Source organism: Quercus lobata, chromosome 6 (genome assembly GCF_001633185.2).
Source record: "Quercus lobata isolate SW786 chromosome 6, ValleyOak3.0 Primary Assembly, whole genome shotgun sequence".
Lineage (NCBI taxonomy): Eukaryota > Viridiplantae > Streptophyta > Magnoliopsida > Fagales > Fagaceae > Quercus > Quercus lobata.
In genome coordinates, this window is record NC_044909.1 from 48128376 (window position 1) to 48147348 (window position 18973).

General features: G+C 35.5%; 2 protein-coding genes across 3 annotated transcripts; one reads left to right on the forward strand and one right to left on the reverse strand.

The window, feature by feature from the left end:
* The first annotated feature begins 1073 nt into the window (after positions 1-1073).
* On the forward strand, positions 1074-2034 carry LOC115995225. The gene has a single exon (XM_031119709.1). The coding sequence runs from the start codon at positions 1212-1214 to the stop codon at positions 1650-1652; it is 441 nt and encodes a 146-aa protein (XP_030975569.1). The 5' UTR covers positions 1074-1211; the 3' UTR covers positions 1653-2034.
* Positions 2035-3174: 1140 nt separating this feature from the next.
* LOC115994447 (LMBR1 domain-containing protein 2 homolog A) lies at positions 3175-18243 on the reverse strand. Of its 2 annotated transcripts, XM_031118608.1 has the most exons (14): positions 17839-18243; positions 16925-17001; positions 16309-16467; positions 12901-13114; positions 10735-10821; positions 10489-10628; positions 8316-8396; positions 8149-8213; positions 7166-7341; positions 5918-6048; positions 5731-5818; positions 4666-4879; positions 4425-4525; positions 3175-4097 (listed from the first exon to the last, which is right to left on the reverse strand). In XM_031118608.1, the coding sequence occupies exons 1-14, from the start codon at positions 18004-18006 to the stop codon at positions 3585-3587; spliced, it is 2214 nt and encodes a 737-aa protein (XP_030974468.1). In that variant the 5' UTR covers positions 18007-18243; the 3' UTR covers positions 3175-3584. The 2 variants fall into 2 exon arrangements, with proteins under 2 accessions (XP_030974468.1, XP_030974469.1); XM_031118609.1 differs by lacking the exon at positions 17839-18243 and having other exon boundaries at positions 16309-16445.
* Between the last annotated feature and the right edge of the window lie 730 nt (positions 18244-18973).

The following is an 18973-nucleotide window of genomic DNA, read 5'->3' on the forward strand; positions in this document are numbered from 1 at the left end:
GCACCCTCTTTATATATTAATATATTTATTTATTTTTAATATTAAATATATTATTAATAGTTTAATAACTCTAGTTTTCAAAAAAAAAAAAGTTTAATAATCCTAGCAAGTGTTGACTAGAAAAGCCAATCCAAATTTTTTTTTTTAAAAATAGCTTAATAATTTAAAGTTTGGCCCAAAAAAAGGGAAAAATTAGTTTTGGGTTAAGTAGGAAAACCCTAAAATTTGAAAAATATACTGACTTCAAACTGCATCTTATACTTAGTATCACACATGTGACCGTAAAAATAAGGTGCGGTACGGTTATGGTTTTGGCTAAACTTTAAACCGGATTACACCGCACCGCACTGCACATATAACCACAAAAACAAGATGCGGTGCAGTTATGGTTTTAACTAAACCGCACCGCAAAGTGCGATGCTAAAAATGATCCAAAACCGCACTGCGAACACTCGTCTCCACATCCTAATCCCCCATTCCCATGCTCTAGAGCTATTAGAAGCTAATTATGGAAGCCTCCCTTTTGTGGGAATGTCTTGCTATTTTTAGAAGCTAATTATGGAAGCCTCTTCCTTTTGTAGGAATGTCTTGCTATTTTTTTATGGTAAATTTTAATGTAAGTTTGCATATAGACGCTGTGTTTGTTTGTTAGGGGAAGAAAAAGTTCTGTACTTGTTCTAGTTCTATCCTTGTTGGTCTAATTATGTTGTTTCACTTGGTTTTGGCTGAAGTTCCATTTGTAACGTGTTGTTTGCTCCTATTGCAAGACTGGTTCCTTACTTTGTTTAAAATCTTGTCCTTTATTCTCAAAAATAGTAATAATAATAATAATAATATTACTATTATTAATTTATTAGATCTATTCTACTTCTTCCTCAAAAAAGAAAAAGAAAAAAAAGATCTATTCTACTTATTTTGGCTGCGGAAGTAACACGTGTAGAACCCGTGTGATGTTTCTTAGTTTTACATTTACATTGGACTTCTTTTTTATCACACCAGCTGTCACGCAAGAATGATCTATATAGTATACCAAGGAACCTTCGTGGAAAACACGTTATTTGTATGCCTTTATGTCTCGCACGGACACACACACACTCATATATAATATTTATGCAAACCATAAGCGAAAGCAAAGAAAGTTGAACAGACTAAAATAAAGGCCAGGAAGTTCAAGAATTTCTGCTCTCAATATCTATCAGATTTGCACGCAAATGGGTTGGTCTGAATCACAACAAGGTTGCAAGAAGCACCCAGGTGAGAAGCAACTACCTGGGGTTTGTCCCTCTTGTCTAAGAGAAAGGTTGTCACAAATTCAAGGTCATTCAATAAACAAGAAAACATATGGTGGTGTTGCTGATTCTTATTCTTCATCACCATCTGTTGCTTCTTCTTCGACCTTTGTGTCTCCAGTTTATCGTCGACATCATCGTAGGCTTTCGGAAAGGACTGGGTCTATTTCTTTTACGGTGAGTGTTAGTCAAGGCTTGAAGAAGAGCAAATCAGTAGCTTTTGTTACGAGGAATCGAGCAGAGGAGGTTGCGGGTAGTTTGAAGAAGAAAGGAGGGTTTTGGACGAAGCTGCTTAAGTCCACAGGGAAGAGGACCAAAGAGGCTTTCATGCAGCCAAGAATTGGAAGCCAAAGGTTGGAGTAATAGTGGGAGGGATTGTTCTAATTATAACAAATGCTTTACGAAAATAAATTTGTATATAGTTTGTTTTTTTGGGTTTTGGTTTCGCTGTCTTTTAATGGAAGACTACTCTTTTTTTTTTTTCCTCTTTCTTAAACATGTTAGATTTTTGTAGAGATAGTTCAAACTTTTCAGATAATTGCTTTTTTATAGTCAAACCAATGCATTGGTTTTCGGTATAGATGTTTGGTTTAAGAGGGGGATTCAACCCTGTATCTATTAATTGTGTTAATTGAAACTCAAATATGCTGGTTAATTAGGCCCATATCAAAGCTGAATTTGATCAAATTTCTGGTTTGCACTAGGCCTGTAACAAGTGGAATTAAGAGATGCTTCTCTCTCTCTATTTTGGATTTTTTTTTTTTTGAAGTTTTCCTGGTCGAAGTGATAGAGATTTGTGGGGTTCCTCGCAACGTGGTTTGGTTTGAACTCTAGTTCCATAATGTTGAATGTTGACTTTTTAGTATTTTAATTCGCATTCGTGTAAAACATATGTAGAATTTTCCTTTTCATATATATATAAAGGAAATATAAAATCTTTGACTTTCAAAAGCCGTGTTTGATCGTGTAACCTTCTTTCCTCCACGCAAGTACGCAACCTACTCCGCTCAATTGGTAACTATTTCGATTGGATGTTTTATCCCGCCGTCTCAGTCAGCAGCAGTGAAGAGTTATTGCAATCAAACAAAGTCATGCCTCGTGTGCATTTTTTAAGGGGTTTTAACTAAAGGTATCTATTAATTTTCGAGTATTTGAGTATCGGAAGCTACTCATATCATTTTATTTTATTTTAATTTTTTGCTGGATAATTGTTTATGTAGGGTCTCGAACCCTGAGTTGAAGGTTGCTAAAGAGACCGGATACCATTTGGGTCAATCAGCCCGATGATAATTTATTTATGTTTATATATAAAAATATGATTTTTGATAATTTTTATGTTCAATGTATAATAAAAAGCTAAAAGTTAATGGTTTGTCCTGTTTTGGTTTCTTTATATCAAGCATGTCACATTGCACGTGCCAGTGTAGAAGAAACCAAAATAAGTACGCATATTCGAATTACTTGAATTTCAAATAATTAAAAATAAAATCATATTTAAAATATATCTTGTTTACTAGCTATATATTAGCTTGGGTTAAGTACTCTTATGTACTCTTATCTCCTTTAAACACATCAAGAGGTGCCGGGTTTTTTCATCAAATTTATCCAGATTTTTTTGCCATCAACTCTTTCTTTTAGCCTAGGTACAACCATACTTTAACCAACTTTTAGCAAATAAGCAATCAACAAAAAAAATTGCAACCATACATTAACCGAATAAGTACTAAGTAATCAACAAAAAGTTACATCCACATGCAGAGGCTTCTCTTTTCTTAAAGGATGGCTGAAAAAACAGCAGCTGTACTGCAAATTCACCCAATTCAGAAACCAATTGCTATAAATATATCATCCTGAGAATTTTGAAAGGAATCAAGGACACAAAAAGTGTACTATCAAAATGTCATCTTTGATTTCTGAAAATTCAATCGTTACAATTTTCCAGTATTCCCCAGTAGGGGAAGTAAATGCACAAAGCTATATTACTGTTACAATTCAAATTACAAAAATTTCCAAATTCCTACTGTTCTTTCTTTTTACACATCATGTTTATGAAACGTATCCTGCTCTCACTTTCCTATTATCTTCGAGTCCTTCAACTAGCACTAGCTGCAGATAAATGTATGTAGTTTTTAGTATAACAGTCCTCCCAGATTTCAGTTATATTGGAGGGATCCAACTGCCAAAAAAATCTGTAAGCACCACAGAATCAGCCAAATGCAGGACCTGTACATCTTCTAGGCAAGCTCTCCCAATTCTAAAACAATGACATTCATTTCTTCAGACAGATTATGGATATTATGTACTGGGGCCTGAATTCTTGACTTCAATCTCATGTTCGTCCTCATCACCAGAACTCCTATGGTCAGTAGACGGCCGTTTCAATCTCTGGAATATCTCGTCAAGAGACTCAGATGAGGAATCACGAGAGACAAGTTTAGTTTCCTGAGTTTGGCGCAAGGGAATAAATTTTTTAGCCCCTATGTTTGTCTTGAAACTTTGAAAACCAGTCTTCATGGATTCCCAAGTTGAAGCCAATCCAGAAGAAGGCCCACCTGTAATATTACCAGAGCGCGAGTTGCCCGCATCAAGCAAGGAGACCTTAGCCGAGGCAATGTTCTTCCCTACTGGCTCTATATTGGTAGATCCTTTTTGTCTACTCTGTTCTCTTATAGCAGCATACTTGTTGCTGATGACTTCTTTGCTTGAGCTATATCTACGAGCCTCTTCCTTCAAAGATTTTGAAGGAATTTCATGCATACCATCATGGGTTAAGCCAGTTGTAGCCTTCATTTCAACAGTGGTTCTATCCTGAGCATTTTTACTTTTAAGTAAGAAAAGGAATTACAACCAAAATTTTAAGTTTTAGATGAATGAAAATGAACATTCTCAAATGAGATAAACATCAGTGAAAGAGATTTTTCCTCCTCCATCCAAGTGTAAATAGCATGAGAGAAGTACATAAAAACCACAGAGAGAGAGAGAGTGAGCAAGTTATAGGGACCTCGTTTTCCATAAACAATATCCAAACATATGGTACAACAGATATTTCCAAGTGACACACACACACACAGAAAAACATATTATACAATAATTTGAAAAAAGAAAGCTTCCATTGTTTAGAATGTATTTACATACTGTGCTATTGCTGCCGGACTCGACATCTGTACCGTTGAAATTCCTTGCCAATGGAATAACATGTTCACCAACTTTGCGCCCTTGTTCAAGCCAAGTACGTTCTGAGAAAAAAAGGTCAACTTACTAGGTATACACGTACATATCCAAAAGGTTTTACATTTAGGCATAAAATTCAATCTAGTTCAGAGCTAGTGGAAGAAAGTACCGTATGCATATTGATAACAAGTCATGGTATGCTTACCTTTTTGTAGGATAATTAATCCAGATGGATCAAATCCATCCATATCATCTGCCTCAGTTTGAAATCTAAACCTCTTCCAGCTCCCAAAAAAATCAATTACACGGTCAAAGAAATTGCTAGCAACCAAGAGGGTGTATATCACCATGATAAGTGGATAGATTCTGTTAAACTCATCTCCAAAGAAAGGAACAACTTTGTCGATGGTCCCCATTCGCTGTAGTCAGAATTCCATAATACACCAAGAGAAATGAATCAATCATTAAATATGATATGGAGAAGTGGGGTAGAAATTCTCATGCACAACCTCTAATGGTTAGTAGTCTGTTGGTCCACCACCCAAAATACTGATTACATCCAAAAAAACTAAAAGGGGAAGCAAATAAATAAATGACATGAAATCCTAACACAGAAACTGGCTGGAAAGATAACATTTTGAACCACATAAAATATTAACAGGAAGCACTCTGAAGATTCATGGAAAACCAAAGAAAGTTAAGAACACAATATTTTTTTTTCTTTTGAAGGGGAATCCATTAATAAACACTGCTTTGCAGAGCTTTTCCAAACATGTACAGAATGTTCCCTAAGAGCCTCCCCAAAGTATCCAAAATTTAGTGTACAGAAGTCCAAGTCAAAATTGGATCCCCACTGAGAACACCCTGTAACTGCAAACTGGGAAGAGAATGACTCCATGGGAAAATTATAAAGACTAAGATGAATGTCTCATATCAAACATCTAGGATAAAACTTTTTATTTTCCCTCTTATATATATATGCTGATTATTATATTAATTTACTGCAGAAGAATGATTCCCATAAACAAATACACATCATGTTTAAAACAAAAGAAAAGGGCACTGTATATGTTTTCTCGCACAAAACATTACAATTCAGTCAGAAACACAAAAAAAAAAAACAAAAATCTTGAGTATCTTATATTTTGCCACCTGGTTTTCTAATCTTTGCATCAGGTGGGACAACCCACATATATCATTTTCTTGATTAACTTTCTGCTTAGGCTAGATATACATTTTTAAAACTGAAAACAAAGTGACAGAGAATTACCTTTTCAAATATGGTATATACTTCGTAACCAAGACTAATGAGATTGAGATAGTTGTACGAAATCGGAGGAGCATACCGAGCAACCATCCTGGCAGAAATATTGAAATGGGATATGAAGTAAATTTTAACAGAAGAGGAATAAAGCTTAGTTCAATTTGCGATGATCGAGATATGAGGCAGAACTTACGAGCATATCATAAGCAAGTTAACTGAGCTTGTTTGCCTTGGCGTCAATGAGTAAAACATAAACATTCCAACTTTGAACAAGGAATAATATGTGCATATGCACATATACATCAGAGGAACAAAGGCAAAGACCTGGGGAAAAATTGAACCAATCAATTTATAATTGTTCTTTATTGGTAACATTTGAACCTAAAATCTACACCACCCCTTAACCACTTGAGTCAAAGCCCAAGGGTAAATCAACCAATATATAACCACCAGCAGTAAGCAGGACAAATAAAGGAAGAGTCACGTCATACATACCTATGACATAATGCACAAAATAATGAACAAGCACGAAAGTAGAGACAGAACAAATAGCTAGAGGTTTACATTTTTGCAACTTAACATCAATAATAGAAAATGTTGTAACACTAGGAGTAAATAGAATCAAAAAAAAAAAAAGACTTGAGCAATGCAGTGCAATGGAAATGTGAGAATTTATGTATGGGAAAATCAGTTGTGAAGAAGAGAGTGAATGAGAGAACAAGAAAAACTGATTTTCAGAATTGCCGAATGTTCACATTCTGAAATGGAGAATGCAAAATAAATGCCAACTGCGATGGCACTAGATTTTAAGGCAACACTTTATTATTTCAAAAGGGAGGGGGGGATATAACTGAAATTTTTAGCAGAAATTAAAAGAGTCAGACCAAGTATGAGGGAAGATTTTATGGTAGAAATAACATTTTTTAGTAGATAATATAATGAAACAAAGCACAAAGTTCCCACCCACTCGACTTTCAGATCATCTCTAAACCTTTAAAATCAATTATAAGTCACGTACAACTTATTTAGTCCATGACTCACTGGATAGTTTAAAGAGTACTGGTCCATCCATGAAATGGAGGCAAGGAAAGGAAATCAAACCGAAATTATTAATGTGCCTCATTCATTTTGCATTTACGGTCATTCAATTTCTTGTAATAAACAGTCAAGCAATCAAAAACTGAAAGCAAGTGCGTACAATGAACATTTATACAGACCAATGATCCAAACATCCACATATATACAAACCAATACAGACCAAATCAACACGTAGGTAACTTTGATAGGTATTCTTAAGAAATTAAGATTCAAAACGGAGCTCGATATACTCACTTCTAGAAGTGTTCTCTCCTAAAAGATGAAAGAAGTGATCTCCAACAGACAAAATGCAACTTGTCTAGATGAAACAAAAACTTGAATCTATTAAAATATTATAATCTACCTGCACAAGAACTTCTTGGTTTCTAACTGAATTTACAAGGATTGAGAAAAGAGATAGATCCACTCGACTAGATAGTAAAGTTGCCTCTCCTAATAGAATTGCAGCTGACATGATACCAAGTATGATAGCCAACAGTTTCTCAAGTTGCTTTCTGAGGATGCATCGCCATAAAAATTCTGCAAAATGAACCACCATTTATTGTAGACTTGAAGACCACACCAACAACTACAAATAAGTTATTTATTCTAGACAATTAGCTACTAAATATTAGAACAAACCCAACTCATATGGTCAAACTAAGGCAGAAATGATAAATAAAGTAAGAAAGTTATTCAGCACAATTCAGAAAGGCCAAATATGCCCCAAAATAAGAACATGACAATGAGGAACTTGAAGTAATTTGTGTATCTGTGAGTGTAATGCAAGACAAACTAGAATGTAAAGAACATGAAATATAAAGTATAAACCTAAACCTAAACCTAAACCTCTAGGAGTCAACACCTAGGTTTGCTGGAGTTGACACCCGACCATTGAAATAATAATAAGAAAAACTTTATTATCAATCAAATTCTGTCATACAAAACTTTTCTTGCAAAAAAAGAACTTAAACTCCTAATCCAAATAGGAAAAGAAAATAATAAATTACATAAAAATGAAATCCTAATAACTCAGAGATTGGCTTAGGTCCTTAGGCCCAATAGACAGCAGACTCCTTATGTTTTTGTGTCCGCATCAGTGTGTGTGCACGCAGAAAAATAAATATTCAGGACAAGACTGTGCAGCTCAACTTTAAAAAACCAGCAAACTAGCAGAACATAGAGAATTGTTTTTGTACCATTATTTTCACATTAGCAAAAGGTAGTTTAAAAGTAAATAAATAGATCCTCGGTTAAAACAATGCTCATAAAAAGTAGACAAAAGAACCAGAGTTCATGCACATTTGTAAAATTTAAGGAAAAAACCAATCAATATAGAATGCTTACCTGCTGTATCAATGAGAGACCCTATTTTGCCAGTTCGAGCAGGTTTAAGGCTAGAAACGTACTTCCTAAAATAAGAGATAATCAATGTTTAAGTTCATGAACAAACAAGCTGGGACATGAACTCAAATAAATCAAATAAGAAAAGAAAAGAGTAATTTGGAACAGACCATCCAGTTGAAGAACGACGTTCGTAATTTTTTACTGTATCCTCCAGTTCAAGAGCCTCCATGACGTATGACATATACTCACTGAAAAATTAACAATTAAATAAGACAAAATAGAGGCTAACCACCAAAGTATTCACACAGCCAAAGAAGAATTTTTTTTTTGATAAGTAATTACTGCTTCATTGTATAAAGACAAAAGTTACAGAAGGGACCAGAGTACACAGGCATTGTGCTAAGGGCCACCAGAAAGCAAAATTATAAAGCAAGAAAATTACAATTATCAAGCAAATCGGCCAAAGAATTAAAAGTAAAAAGTAAAAACACCCGAAGCTTTTGTCCACTCAAATGAAGTCCAGAAGAATAGCAGCTCCAAATCATGAATCAAAAAAGTGAAGGCGTAGAATATTGCTTGAACCATGAGGAGTTTCTCTTCTTCTTTTTTTCTTCCAAAAACTAAATTCATTAGAAAATGCCAAGCAAGTGTAAAAGAAAGTATATCTGAAGTGCACAAAAAAGATGACCTTTTAATGGTAGAAATTAATATATACACACACTAATAATTAAGAAAATCTGACACAAGAATGATGTCTTTAAGTTATATCCCGATCATCAAACCTCTTCAAAAACATTGTTCTTCCTCTACACCACAAGCACCAAATCAAACACAGAAATTTTTTTATTTATTTAGTTTAGGAATGATTTAGGAATGACAAGGACCATTTTATGACATGAATGCAGCGTAAAAATTATTCCTTTCTTTGGTTAAGAATAACTTGCTCTAGGGACCCTGGTCCCTGATGAAAACATTTTTTATATTTAAGTTTTGACCTCAAGGGGAGGGAAAGGGAACATGTGACAGAGAATCAAACATAGTTTTAGGTTGTGTAAAAGATGGCACTGCACCCCTTCTCTCCCCCCCACCACCCCCCTACACTCCCCCAAAAAAAAGAAGAAGAAGGGAGATGGGGGGGGGGGGGAATTGGAAAAGTTCAAAATCTAATTTATCTGTTTGAGCAACTTAGAATGTCCACAGAAATTATTGGAATAATGGAGGATGGGTAGAAAATCTAAAAAGAATGTACAACCTATGGAGATAAGAAGTGGTTCCTGATCTTTTCTCTCGTGCTTTGGGTAAAGACGCCTGGATTTCTGAGTTGATTACTATTACATCAGACGGTGGTAGTAGTTGGAATATTCAACTCCACCGAGCTCCTGATGATTGGGAGGTGGAGAGAGTGGATGCTTTTTATGAGCATATTTATTCCAAAATGCCCAAGGGTGAGGGGGTTGATAGTTTGTTTTGGAATTTAACCCCGAAAGGTGTTTTGGATGTGCGCTCATTCTATAATTCCTTATCTACTCCTCCTACCATTCCTTTCCCTTGGAAGTGTATTTGGAGTGTTAAGGTACCTAGAAGAGTTTCAGCTCAAGATAGTATTCTTACTATTGATAACCTTGTAAAAAGGAGCCTGCCTTTGGTTAATCTGTGTTGTTTGTGCTGCTGTGACGAAGAAACAGTGGATCATCATTTACTTCATTGTCATACATGCCTTATGGTGAATTTTTTTTTTTTTTTTTTTTTTTTTTTTATACAGTGGGTGATGCCAAGGATGATTGTTTCTCTTCTTTGTGCATGGGAGAATTATTTGGGGATACACTCTTCTTTGGTCTGGAATATGGTGCCAACCTATTTGATGTGACTAATTTCGAGGGAACAAAATACCCGCACTTTTGAGGATGTTGAGAAATCTGTTGATCTTTTGAAGTCTTTACTAGTTGGGACATTGTTTGGGTGGTCTCGTATTTGGGGTTTTACACAATGTATTTCTCTATTTGATTTCCTGCATTCTGTTTTCGTTTCTCTGTGATTTTTTTGTATTTGTTTCAAGTATAGTCTATTCATCATCATGAACATGATGTACTTTTTAATTAATGAAAATATCTACTACCTTTTAAAAAAAAAAAAAGTGGTTCCTGATTACTTTTAACAGATAATCCAAAGCCATTATTAGAGGGTGATGTCATAAGTGGTGAGAAAATGTAAAGCAAGACATGGATAACCTTTTGTGTGTGTTTTGTTGTTGTGGGGGAGAGAAGGGGGAGGCAGGCATAGATTTCAAGGAAATTTCTTCATTGAGAAAAAATAGAATATTCAACTAATCAATCTGTTTACCTTTTGTAACGGTAATACTCCTCTCGAGCTTGTCGAAGGTGACGCCTAAGTGTTGCCATTGATTTTTCATCTGTATCATAGTCCATATCGTTTTCCCCTAATTGGCCACCTTGTGGTTTGAAGGCTGGATCTTCCTTAAACTGGAAATTAAAAATTCATCTTTAAAATAGGACAAAGAAAAACCTTGTTGATCCAAGTGAAGGCTTCAAAAAAAATATTTCAAGAAAAAAAAAAGGATGAAAATACCATTTTAGTTAACATATTATCGATAACATCCATATAGGGCCTCAAAGGATCCCGCTTTGACATCTGATTGGACGTTGCCTGAGCAACCTATCAAAGCAAACCATAAATTCAAAAGGTAAAATAAAATGATGAGGAAAAAAAAAAAAAAAAGGACCTAAGAAATGTATAACAAATTAGTTAGAATAAAGCAATCATGTTCAATGCACACAAAGCAACAATTAGCTTTCCATCCTTAGCAGAAAAAAAAAATATCAAATCCAAGTGTCTCATTATCTTTGAAAATATGAGACAATATGATTTCTAGCTCTTAATATCATCCTAGTTGGCAAGATGTTTAGGTAATTGACCAAATTCTGGGCAATAGACTAGAGTTAAGGTAGAAAAATGAAAAATCATCATACAACAAGAAGTCATTCAAGAGAAATGAAAGAATGAAGCATCAAACATGATGGTGTTGGTCTCGCAATTCTTCTTCAACTAAGTGTTTGCTTAGTAATATAACAACCTGTTTCAAACCAACAGGATAAGTGCATACTGCCCATAGTTTCTGGAACTTATAGAATAACTGATTGGGAGGATTTCAAGAAATGGTTCGACTTCAAATGGACTCTGGATTATAAAAGCTGGTTATTGCCAACAACAATGTCCCAAGGTAAACCTTGAAACCATAGACAAACTGCAGGGTTGGAAACCTTGTCTACAGATCTAACTGAGAGCACATGATCATAATATAAAGGGAAAATTTTAGAATTGATATGAACATTAAAAGTTTGTGGATTATGCACCTGATTATTATAGTTGATCAAAAAACTATTAGTAACTGCACCCTTATCATGGTTGGGTTGCTTAACCAAGCCTTGCTTGGAAAGTGATTATTGCATTTTAGGAAAGAATGTAACAGGTTAGGGCGTCAGGTTATAGCAACCAAACATGGTGTGGCTAGAGGGGGCTGGTGCACTAGAGGTGTTAGAGGGACTCATGGGTGCAGACGTGGAAGAATATTAGGGCAGCTGCAAAGAGTTTCTTCGGACAAGTGGTGTATGCTACAGGAGAGGGTCATTGTATTCGTTTCTGGCACGATCCTTGGAGTGGGCATATTCCTCTATAGGACTGCTCTGTGTCTAAAGAAGCTTAAATTTTTTACTTGGTTATTTCTACATTAGAAGGGGGAAGTAGGAGCTGGAATTTACAATTTTGTTGAGCTTTTCATAACTGGGAGTTGGAGGGTGTATTTGTTTTTAAAGCTTTTTTATTCCAATATGCCAAGGGGTGAGGGAGATGATAACCTGGCTTGGCAATTAACTTGAACTAGTGTTTTTGATGTGCACTCTTATTATAATTCTGTGTCAAGTCTTCTTACTGCTTCTTTCCCTTCCCTTGGAAGAACATTTGATGCATAAAGGGGCCTAAAAGGTCTTTCTTTTTATGGACACTAGCTTGGGGTGACTAGTGAGATTCTTAGCATTGATAATCTTGCTAAGAGAGGTCTACCCCTAGTTAATTGGTGTTTGCTTGTGTTGTTGTGACGGAGAAACTGTGGATCATCTTTTGCTCCGCTTTAAGTTTGCTCATGCTTTATGGAGCGAAGTTTTTTTGATGTTTGAGATCTAGTGGGTGATGCCGAAATCAGTTGCTTCTCTTCTATTTGCATATGCTTTATAGAGTGAAGTTTTTCTGAAGTTTGAGATCTAGTGGGTGATGCCAAAGACAGTTGCTTCTCTTCTATTTGCATGGAGGAATTTGGTTGGTGAAACACTTTTCAAATATTTGGAATATGGCTCCAACTTGTTTGTTGTTAATTTGGTGGAAATGCAAAACCCATACTTTTGAAGATAACGAGACCTTTAGATCTCTTAAAGTGTCTACTAATTAGGACCTGGTTTTAGTGGTCTCATATCAGGGGTTTTGCGCAATGTATTTCTATTTATGATTTTCTACATTCTGTTATTTTTTCTTCTTCTAGAGTTATCTGTAATTGCTTCAAGTACAGAGTGTTCATCATCGTGAACACGATGTGCTTTTTCTTTTTTTCAATAAAACTTCAATTAACTATAAAAATAAATAAATAAAGAATTGGGAGCAAAAGAAAAGGAAAAAGAGAAGAAAAAAGAAAAGAAAAGAAAAGATAACTCGACTGTGCTTGGATGGAAAAAACAAAAGACTTACTACAATAGCATTTGAAAGTTCTTGATGAGCATCATCAAGCTTAACAGCAATCTTCGCAATTTTATGAGAGAGAACTTTTTGACGGATGGTCCAGTCTGCATTTTTCCAAATGCTTTTCGGAATTTCACTCAAGCCAAAGCCAAGAAGAAATGCACCTGTAACAAGTCCAAAAGTATTTGAGCAGCCCATGGCTAAACCCAGAACACCACCAACCCTGTTAACAAAGGCATCAAGCAGCAACAAATGAGAACATAGCTTAGCTGCACCACAGAGAAATAATTTTTAAAATATATATATTAAAAAAAAAAAATATATATATATATATACATATATATATATAGTAACCATGTAAGCTAGCTTGACACAGCCACACTTGACAAGTATTAAAAACAAGAGGGGTGGGGGGATAAACAATTAACTGGGCAAAAATTATTAACTTTTTAATGAATTATTAGTATTGAGATGGCTTATTATAACCACCCACGTTTCATGTATATAAAGATTTTGGGTGAACACCAAATTTAATGCGCAAAATTGAATACTCAAATATAACATTCTTCTTCCAAAAAAAAGGTAGGCAGTGTTAGGGTAAGGGGAGCATCACTTTCAAAACTTTATTTGGCTTTCATGAAAATGTCTATGAATTCTCACATTCCACCTTAGTCCCCCCCACCCCCAAACCCAAAATCCAACTAATTATCCAAGACTAAATAAACCAGGCCATCTCTGTCAACTAATCAAGCGTACAAGTTAGGGTACAAATCCTTTAAAGAATGTTTTCCACCCTTACTCCTGAGCCATCCCTGACATCAAAGTTCACATGTTGGATGGAGCAATCCATCATAGGCTACACCCATAGGTCCCTCTATTTAGTTTTGAATTCCAGCCACTCCCTTCCACCCTAGACTTCATAGCAATCACCTATCACCATAAGTGTGTTTCTTCATTCCCAAAGTGCCATAACCCTTTCCCCAACAAGGATTGATTAAAGCTCCCTAACTTCTTAACCCCCAAGCCACCTTCAACAATCGATGAACAAACAATATCCCATGCCACCAACGAGAATTTGAAATCCTCTTCCAAGACAATAAGACACCCCACAAAAAAATGATCTCTCTAGGCTTTTTGCCACATACATGGGAATAGTAAATAAAAAGAGATAATATGTTGGTAAACTTGAATGCGTATTCTTCAACAATACTACCCTCCCTCCCTTTGACAAATATAACTTCTTCCAGCCAAACAATCCACATTCCATTTTCTCTAAGATAGGATTCGACAAACATTGCGCCTTAAAGGATGCCCCCAAAGTTATTCAAAGGTAAGTCATCACCAAGCTCCCAATTTTACAACATAGTATATCTGCTAGTTAAACCATGTTACCCACATTACCAACCGGTACCACTTTACTCTTTCCTAGGTTAACTTTCAGACCAGTAACGGCTTCAAAGCAAGTTCACACTATTCTGATATAAAGAATTTGCTGGGAAGAGAACATTTTGAGGAGACTCCAATTGAGAGGTTAATATAACATATAGGAACACCACTTAACCCAAAAGCTCAAAACTATGAGTATGGGCCCAATTATATTATATTAATCGCTCATTCTTCTCATTAGCATCCAATGTGGGATTTCAATACTTAACCAACCACGCTACTCACAAGTGAATATTTCAACAAATCTCCCCTTTCACATGCAAGTCTTCTACCAAATCACTTCTAGCACTTCAGTTAGTCTCCCCCTTGAGCGGAAGCCTTTTTCTTTATAATTTAAGTGTCATGCATCACCATTACCAATAGTGTGCCCTTTACTCAACCATAGGTGGGGTGAACATGGGAATCTTCCTTGCACAACTATAGGAGTCACCAACATGCACCTAGCAAAACCTTTACTCAGCCATGGGAGTCTTCCTCATTCTACTTGGTGGAATCTACTAGCAAACACTTTCCCTAGAACCATCGACTCTGATATCACTTGTTAGGAAGAAAACCTCCCCCAATTGAGAGGTTAATATAACATATTGGGAAATCACTTAACCCAAAAGCTTAAGTCTATCGATGCCCAATTATGTTATATTAACCACTAATTCTTCTCATTAGTATCCAATGTGGTACTATGCTACTTAATCAACCACGCTACTCACACGTGAATATTCCAACAAAGTTTGTTCAATATTCACATCACAAAATAAAATGGTTTCATCAACAAATTAAATAAGGGAGAAAATTAGCCCCTCAGTTGGAGCATGCCCTACCCGGAACCCAGTAATAACCCCCCCCCCCTCTCCTTTCCCTCCTTATTTTTCTTCAAAATCCTATTTAACACCTCCATAACCAGTACAAAGAGCACTAGGGATAGCAGGTCACCCTGCCTTAACCCCAGAGAAATGGACAGAAGGTATATATATGCATGAATCTAATTCCTTCACTTCTCACCAAACTCCATTCTACCCAATGGATAAAGTATCACATCCCAATTAACATGAACATAAGCTTTTTCGATATCCAACTTATAAATCACCCATTAGCAATAAGAACCAAGTCTAGAATTTTTTGACATTTTTTTACCTCTACAAAAACATTCTACAACTCAGAGAATGTTTATGATTATGTTTACTAAACATTGTTTTCATTCTATTTGCCAACACCTTTACCAACTGTTTATACACACTACCCAACAAGCTAATAGGCTGAAAGTCCCTAATATTAGTGGTATTAAACTTTTTAGGAATTCAGGCAATAAAAGAAACACTAAGGGATTTTCAAACTCAGGCTCTAGGTCCAACTAATAGCAAGCTCCATCCGTAAGACCATTGAGTGGGCTATCTTCTTTTTGCATATACATTCATAGGTTTGCATAATTGGAGGCCTATATCTTGTGTAAATACCATAATTTTAGCTTCCATTAATAGATTAGGCAAAATCCAACTGCAACTAATGGCCTCACCTACTTCAAAAAATTGGAGATCTCTCCCTCCCCCAACATACAAAGACACATTGGATCCATGCTTCTATGGGTGTGCTCTCTTCTAAACAATCTTCCAGATGCATGTATTTTAAAATGTCAAATCCATCAACTTTCTTAGGTCAAATTAACATTCTTTAATCTCTTTGTTCTTTTCTAAAGAATTTTCAACATGCAAATATGCATTATTTCAAATTTACAAATTACAAGTCACCATGATTGTGACCAAGATATTTTATTTTAGTACAAAGAGGCTATAACAAAGTCAAAAAACAAGTTCCTTTATGATGTAGAAACATTTCAACTTGATACAAGAATTTGGTTTAATGACCCCCTATGAGCTCTAGGCACCTAAAAGGCAAACCTAAGATCATATGGAAAGAAACTATAATCCATATGGAATAAAAATCAACTAAAAGAGAGTGAGAAAGCGAGAAACAGACCCCTTCTTACGCATCAGAACAACGAGAATAAGTCCAAAGAGGCCAATAGATCCCACAACTATGTAAAAGATGAAGTTAGCATGTAGGCTAGTCTTCAATCTTTCTTTCACAGTGAAGTCTCCAGCATCTTCATAACCCTGAATAAGGGGCACCACAGCCCTGCTTAGAGATAAAATAACTTAAATATATGAGGAAACATAGAACAGTTAAAACTAATTAGAAATCTCTACAGTGAGTTTGACCAGCTTATGCAGTAAAAGGTTAACAAATTGACAAGTAATAATATATTGCACAATTATGACACTTAAAAAACCATAGCCATCTGTATTTATGAAACACGTTAAGAAACCAAAAGGGAGTACTTCAAAAATATGCAAACGTGCATATTCATCTAGCTTGCACAGTTTAGGTGTGGCACGCTTTGCATTAAGTAGGTTAAAACTTCATTAAGCAGATGAAAATATAAGAATTAATACTACTAGGAATGAAACCATATAACATATACACACACACATACAAGAAAAATGCAAATAGAAAACCATGGAATGAGCATGTCAGTCACTTTCAGCATAGTGACCAAGTTATGTATAAGAAAGTCTGTGTTTGCACGGCATACCAAGTAAGTAAAAACGTACTCCAATATGACCAGCTCCAAAAGAAGGAAATCCCTCCATTCTGGTTATTATGCATAGTCTGCACGTGTAAGAAGCAGCAACATTAATCAAACCAAACCAATCATTGCGTGTGTGCACACACTCGCGCACATACAGATGCTTCAACAAATCCATAGTCCATTTAAAAACCACTAGAAAAAAATATACGCAATAACAACTTCGGATGATCTCAACTTTCAGCTTCAAATCAAAAGAGACATTCCTATATACAAGAGAAATAAAATTTTAAACATATATGAAGTTCTATATTTTTAGGATATGCCTAAAGACTCGTGCAAAATACTATAAGATTGTAAAAGGACTTATATCAAGTTATGATTTAGGGAAAACTAACAATAGTACTCCTTCTACAACACCCACAACACTTTCACAGCAAATCCAAGGCAGTAAATTGTTATTGGCTCTAATTTGAATCCACTACTGAAATTACTTTTTTGCTCACCGGTAACAGCCAATAAGAACCTGCCACTTAAAGATTTGTTATAAAAGTGTTGCGAAGATGTTACGGTCATAGCATTTCTCTAAATTGTATAAAAATTCAGCTACAAAAGAAAAGTTAAAGAACATGCTTTGAATTAAGCTCAGGCCAGACCAGGCCAAAGCCAATCTTCACCAAAATTGAACCCTAAATCACAATCACACACCAAAACCGAACCCTAATTGCCAGAGTCAATGAATAAAAACAAAAAAACAGCAGCAAAACCAATGCACAATGTTCAATCGCTCCGATTGAGTTTCGTCTAATCCAGATATGAATTTACGAATAACGAGTAAATCAAGTTTTAAAAAAAACGGAAGAAATGAAACGAGAAAGAAAGGAAAGGAAAGGAAAGGAAATGGTAGTGGTAGTACGTACCGCCCAGATGTCGGCGGGGACGAGGACGATGATGGAGAGAGAGCAGAACCAGGTGTATCCGACTGTGAAGAGCACGTATCGAGGGGCCTCTGGTCCCGCGAAGTATCGCAGCGTGAAAATCACCATGCCTACCGTTAGAGGCAGCGAGATCATATAGAACACCCACATCTCTCTCTCTCTCTCTCTCTCTGCAACTTTCTCTGGTTTTAGAGATTCGAAATTCGGTGAGTAGACAGGAAAAACTGAAAAAGTAAAGAGAATCCGAGGGGAGCGATCGCTGCGATTTGGAGCTAAAGAGAGGAGTTTGTGTCTGTGCAAGCCCGGCCTGCTTGCGTTACGTGTACAGGGGGATCGGTTTTTCTTTTTTTTTTCTTTTTTACTCAACTGTAGTGTTCTATAAGGTTCGCGCGATATGCGCTAATGCGTGCATTCAGCAGCAGCGAGAGCTGAGTAACGTTTATTTATTTTTGTTTTTTAAATAATAGTAATAAATAGAAAATATATATTTTTAGTAAATTACATTACTTAAAAGAGAAGTGATTATTGTATCAAATTTGAATTTATCATTAAGATTGCTTTTTGACCCAATAATAACAATCAATAACAATCTGTCACTTAGAATTTGTTGTAAAAATATTGTAGACAGCATTTCTCTACTTAAGATTCGTTTGAGATCCGCTTATTTTGCTGAAACTGAAAACTTTTTGCTGAAAGTATTGTAAATAAATGTAAAAGTTAGTTGAAATAGTACAATAAGACTCATGAATAGTATCAAAAAGTGTAGTGGGACACATGAATAGTAGCAAAAATAAGTTGAATAGTAAAATAAATTGACAAAAATATTTTTTACCAAACACACACTTAAAAGTGTAGCCATTGCCTAGGTAGCATGTACACGTGCATGCCATGGCCTTGGTTGCATGCCATGATCTTAGTTGTGTGCCCTAAAAATTACATTGTTTGTGCTTTTATTAATCAATGCAACCATAAGTATGAATGTAGTTGTAATTCTAGAATTTAAGGACTGTTTGGTAACATTGTTCTAGTAACGTTGTTTGTATTTTTTGAAAATATATGTGGGAGAAAAAGTGTGTAAAAATACATATAATATTGTTTAAAAACTAAAAAATATTGA

Bases quoted from the DNA above. Each gene is read 5' to 3' on its own strand.
- LOC115994447 (XM_031118608.1), bottom strand. From the start codon at position 18,006: ATGTGGGTGTTCTATATGATCTCGCTGCCTCTAACGGTAGGCATGGTG. The intron at 17,002-17,838 runs GTACGTACTACC...TTACACGTGCAG, and splicing joins TCCCCGCCGACATCTGGGCG to ACTATGCATAATAACCAGAA. The intron at 4,880-5,730 runs GTAATTCTCTGT...TTCTGACTACAG, and splicing joins TATATACCATATTTGAAAAG to CGAATGGGGACCATCGACAA.
- LOC115995225 (XM_031119709.1), top strand. From the start codon at position 1,212: ATGGGTTGGTCTGAATCACAACAAGGTTGCAAGAAGCACCCAGGTGAG.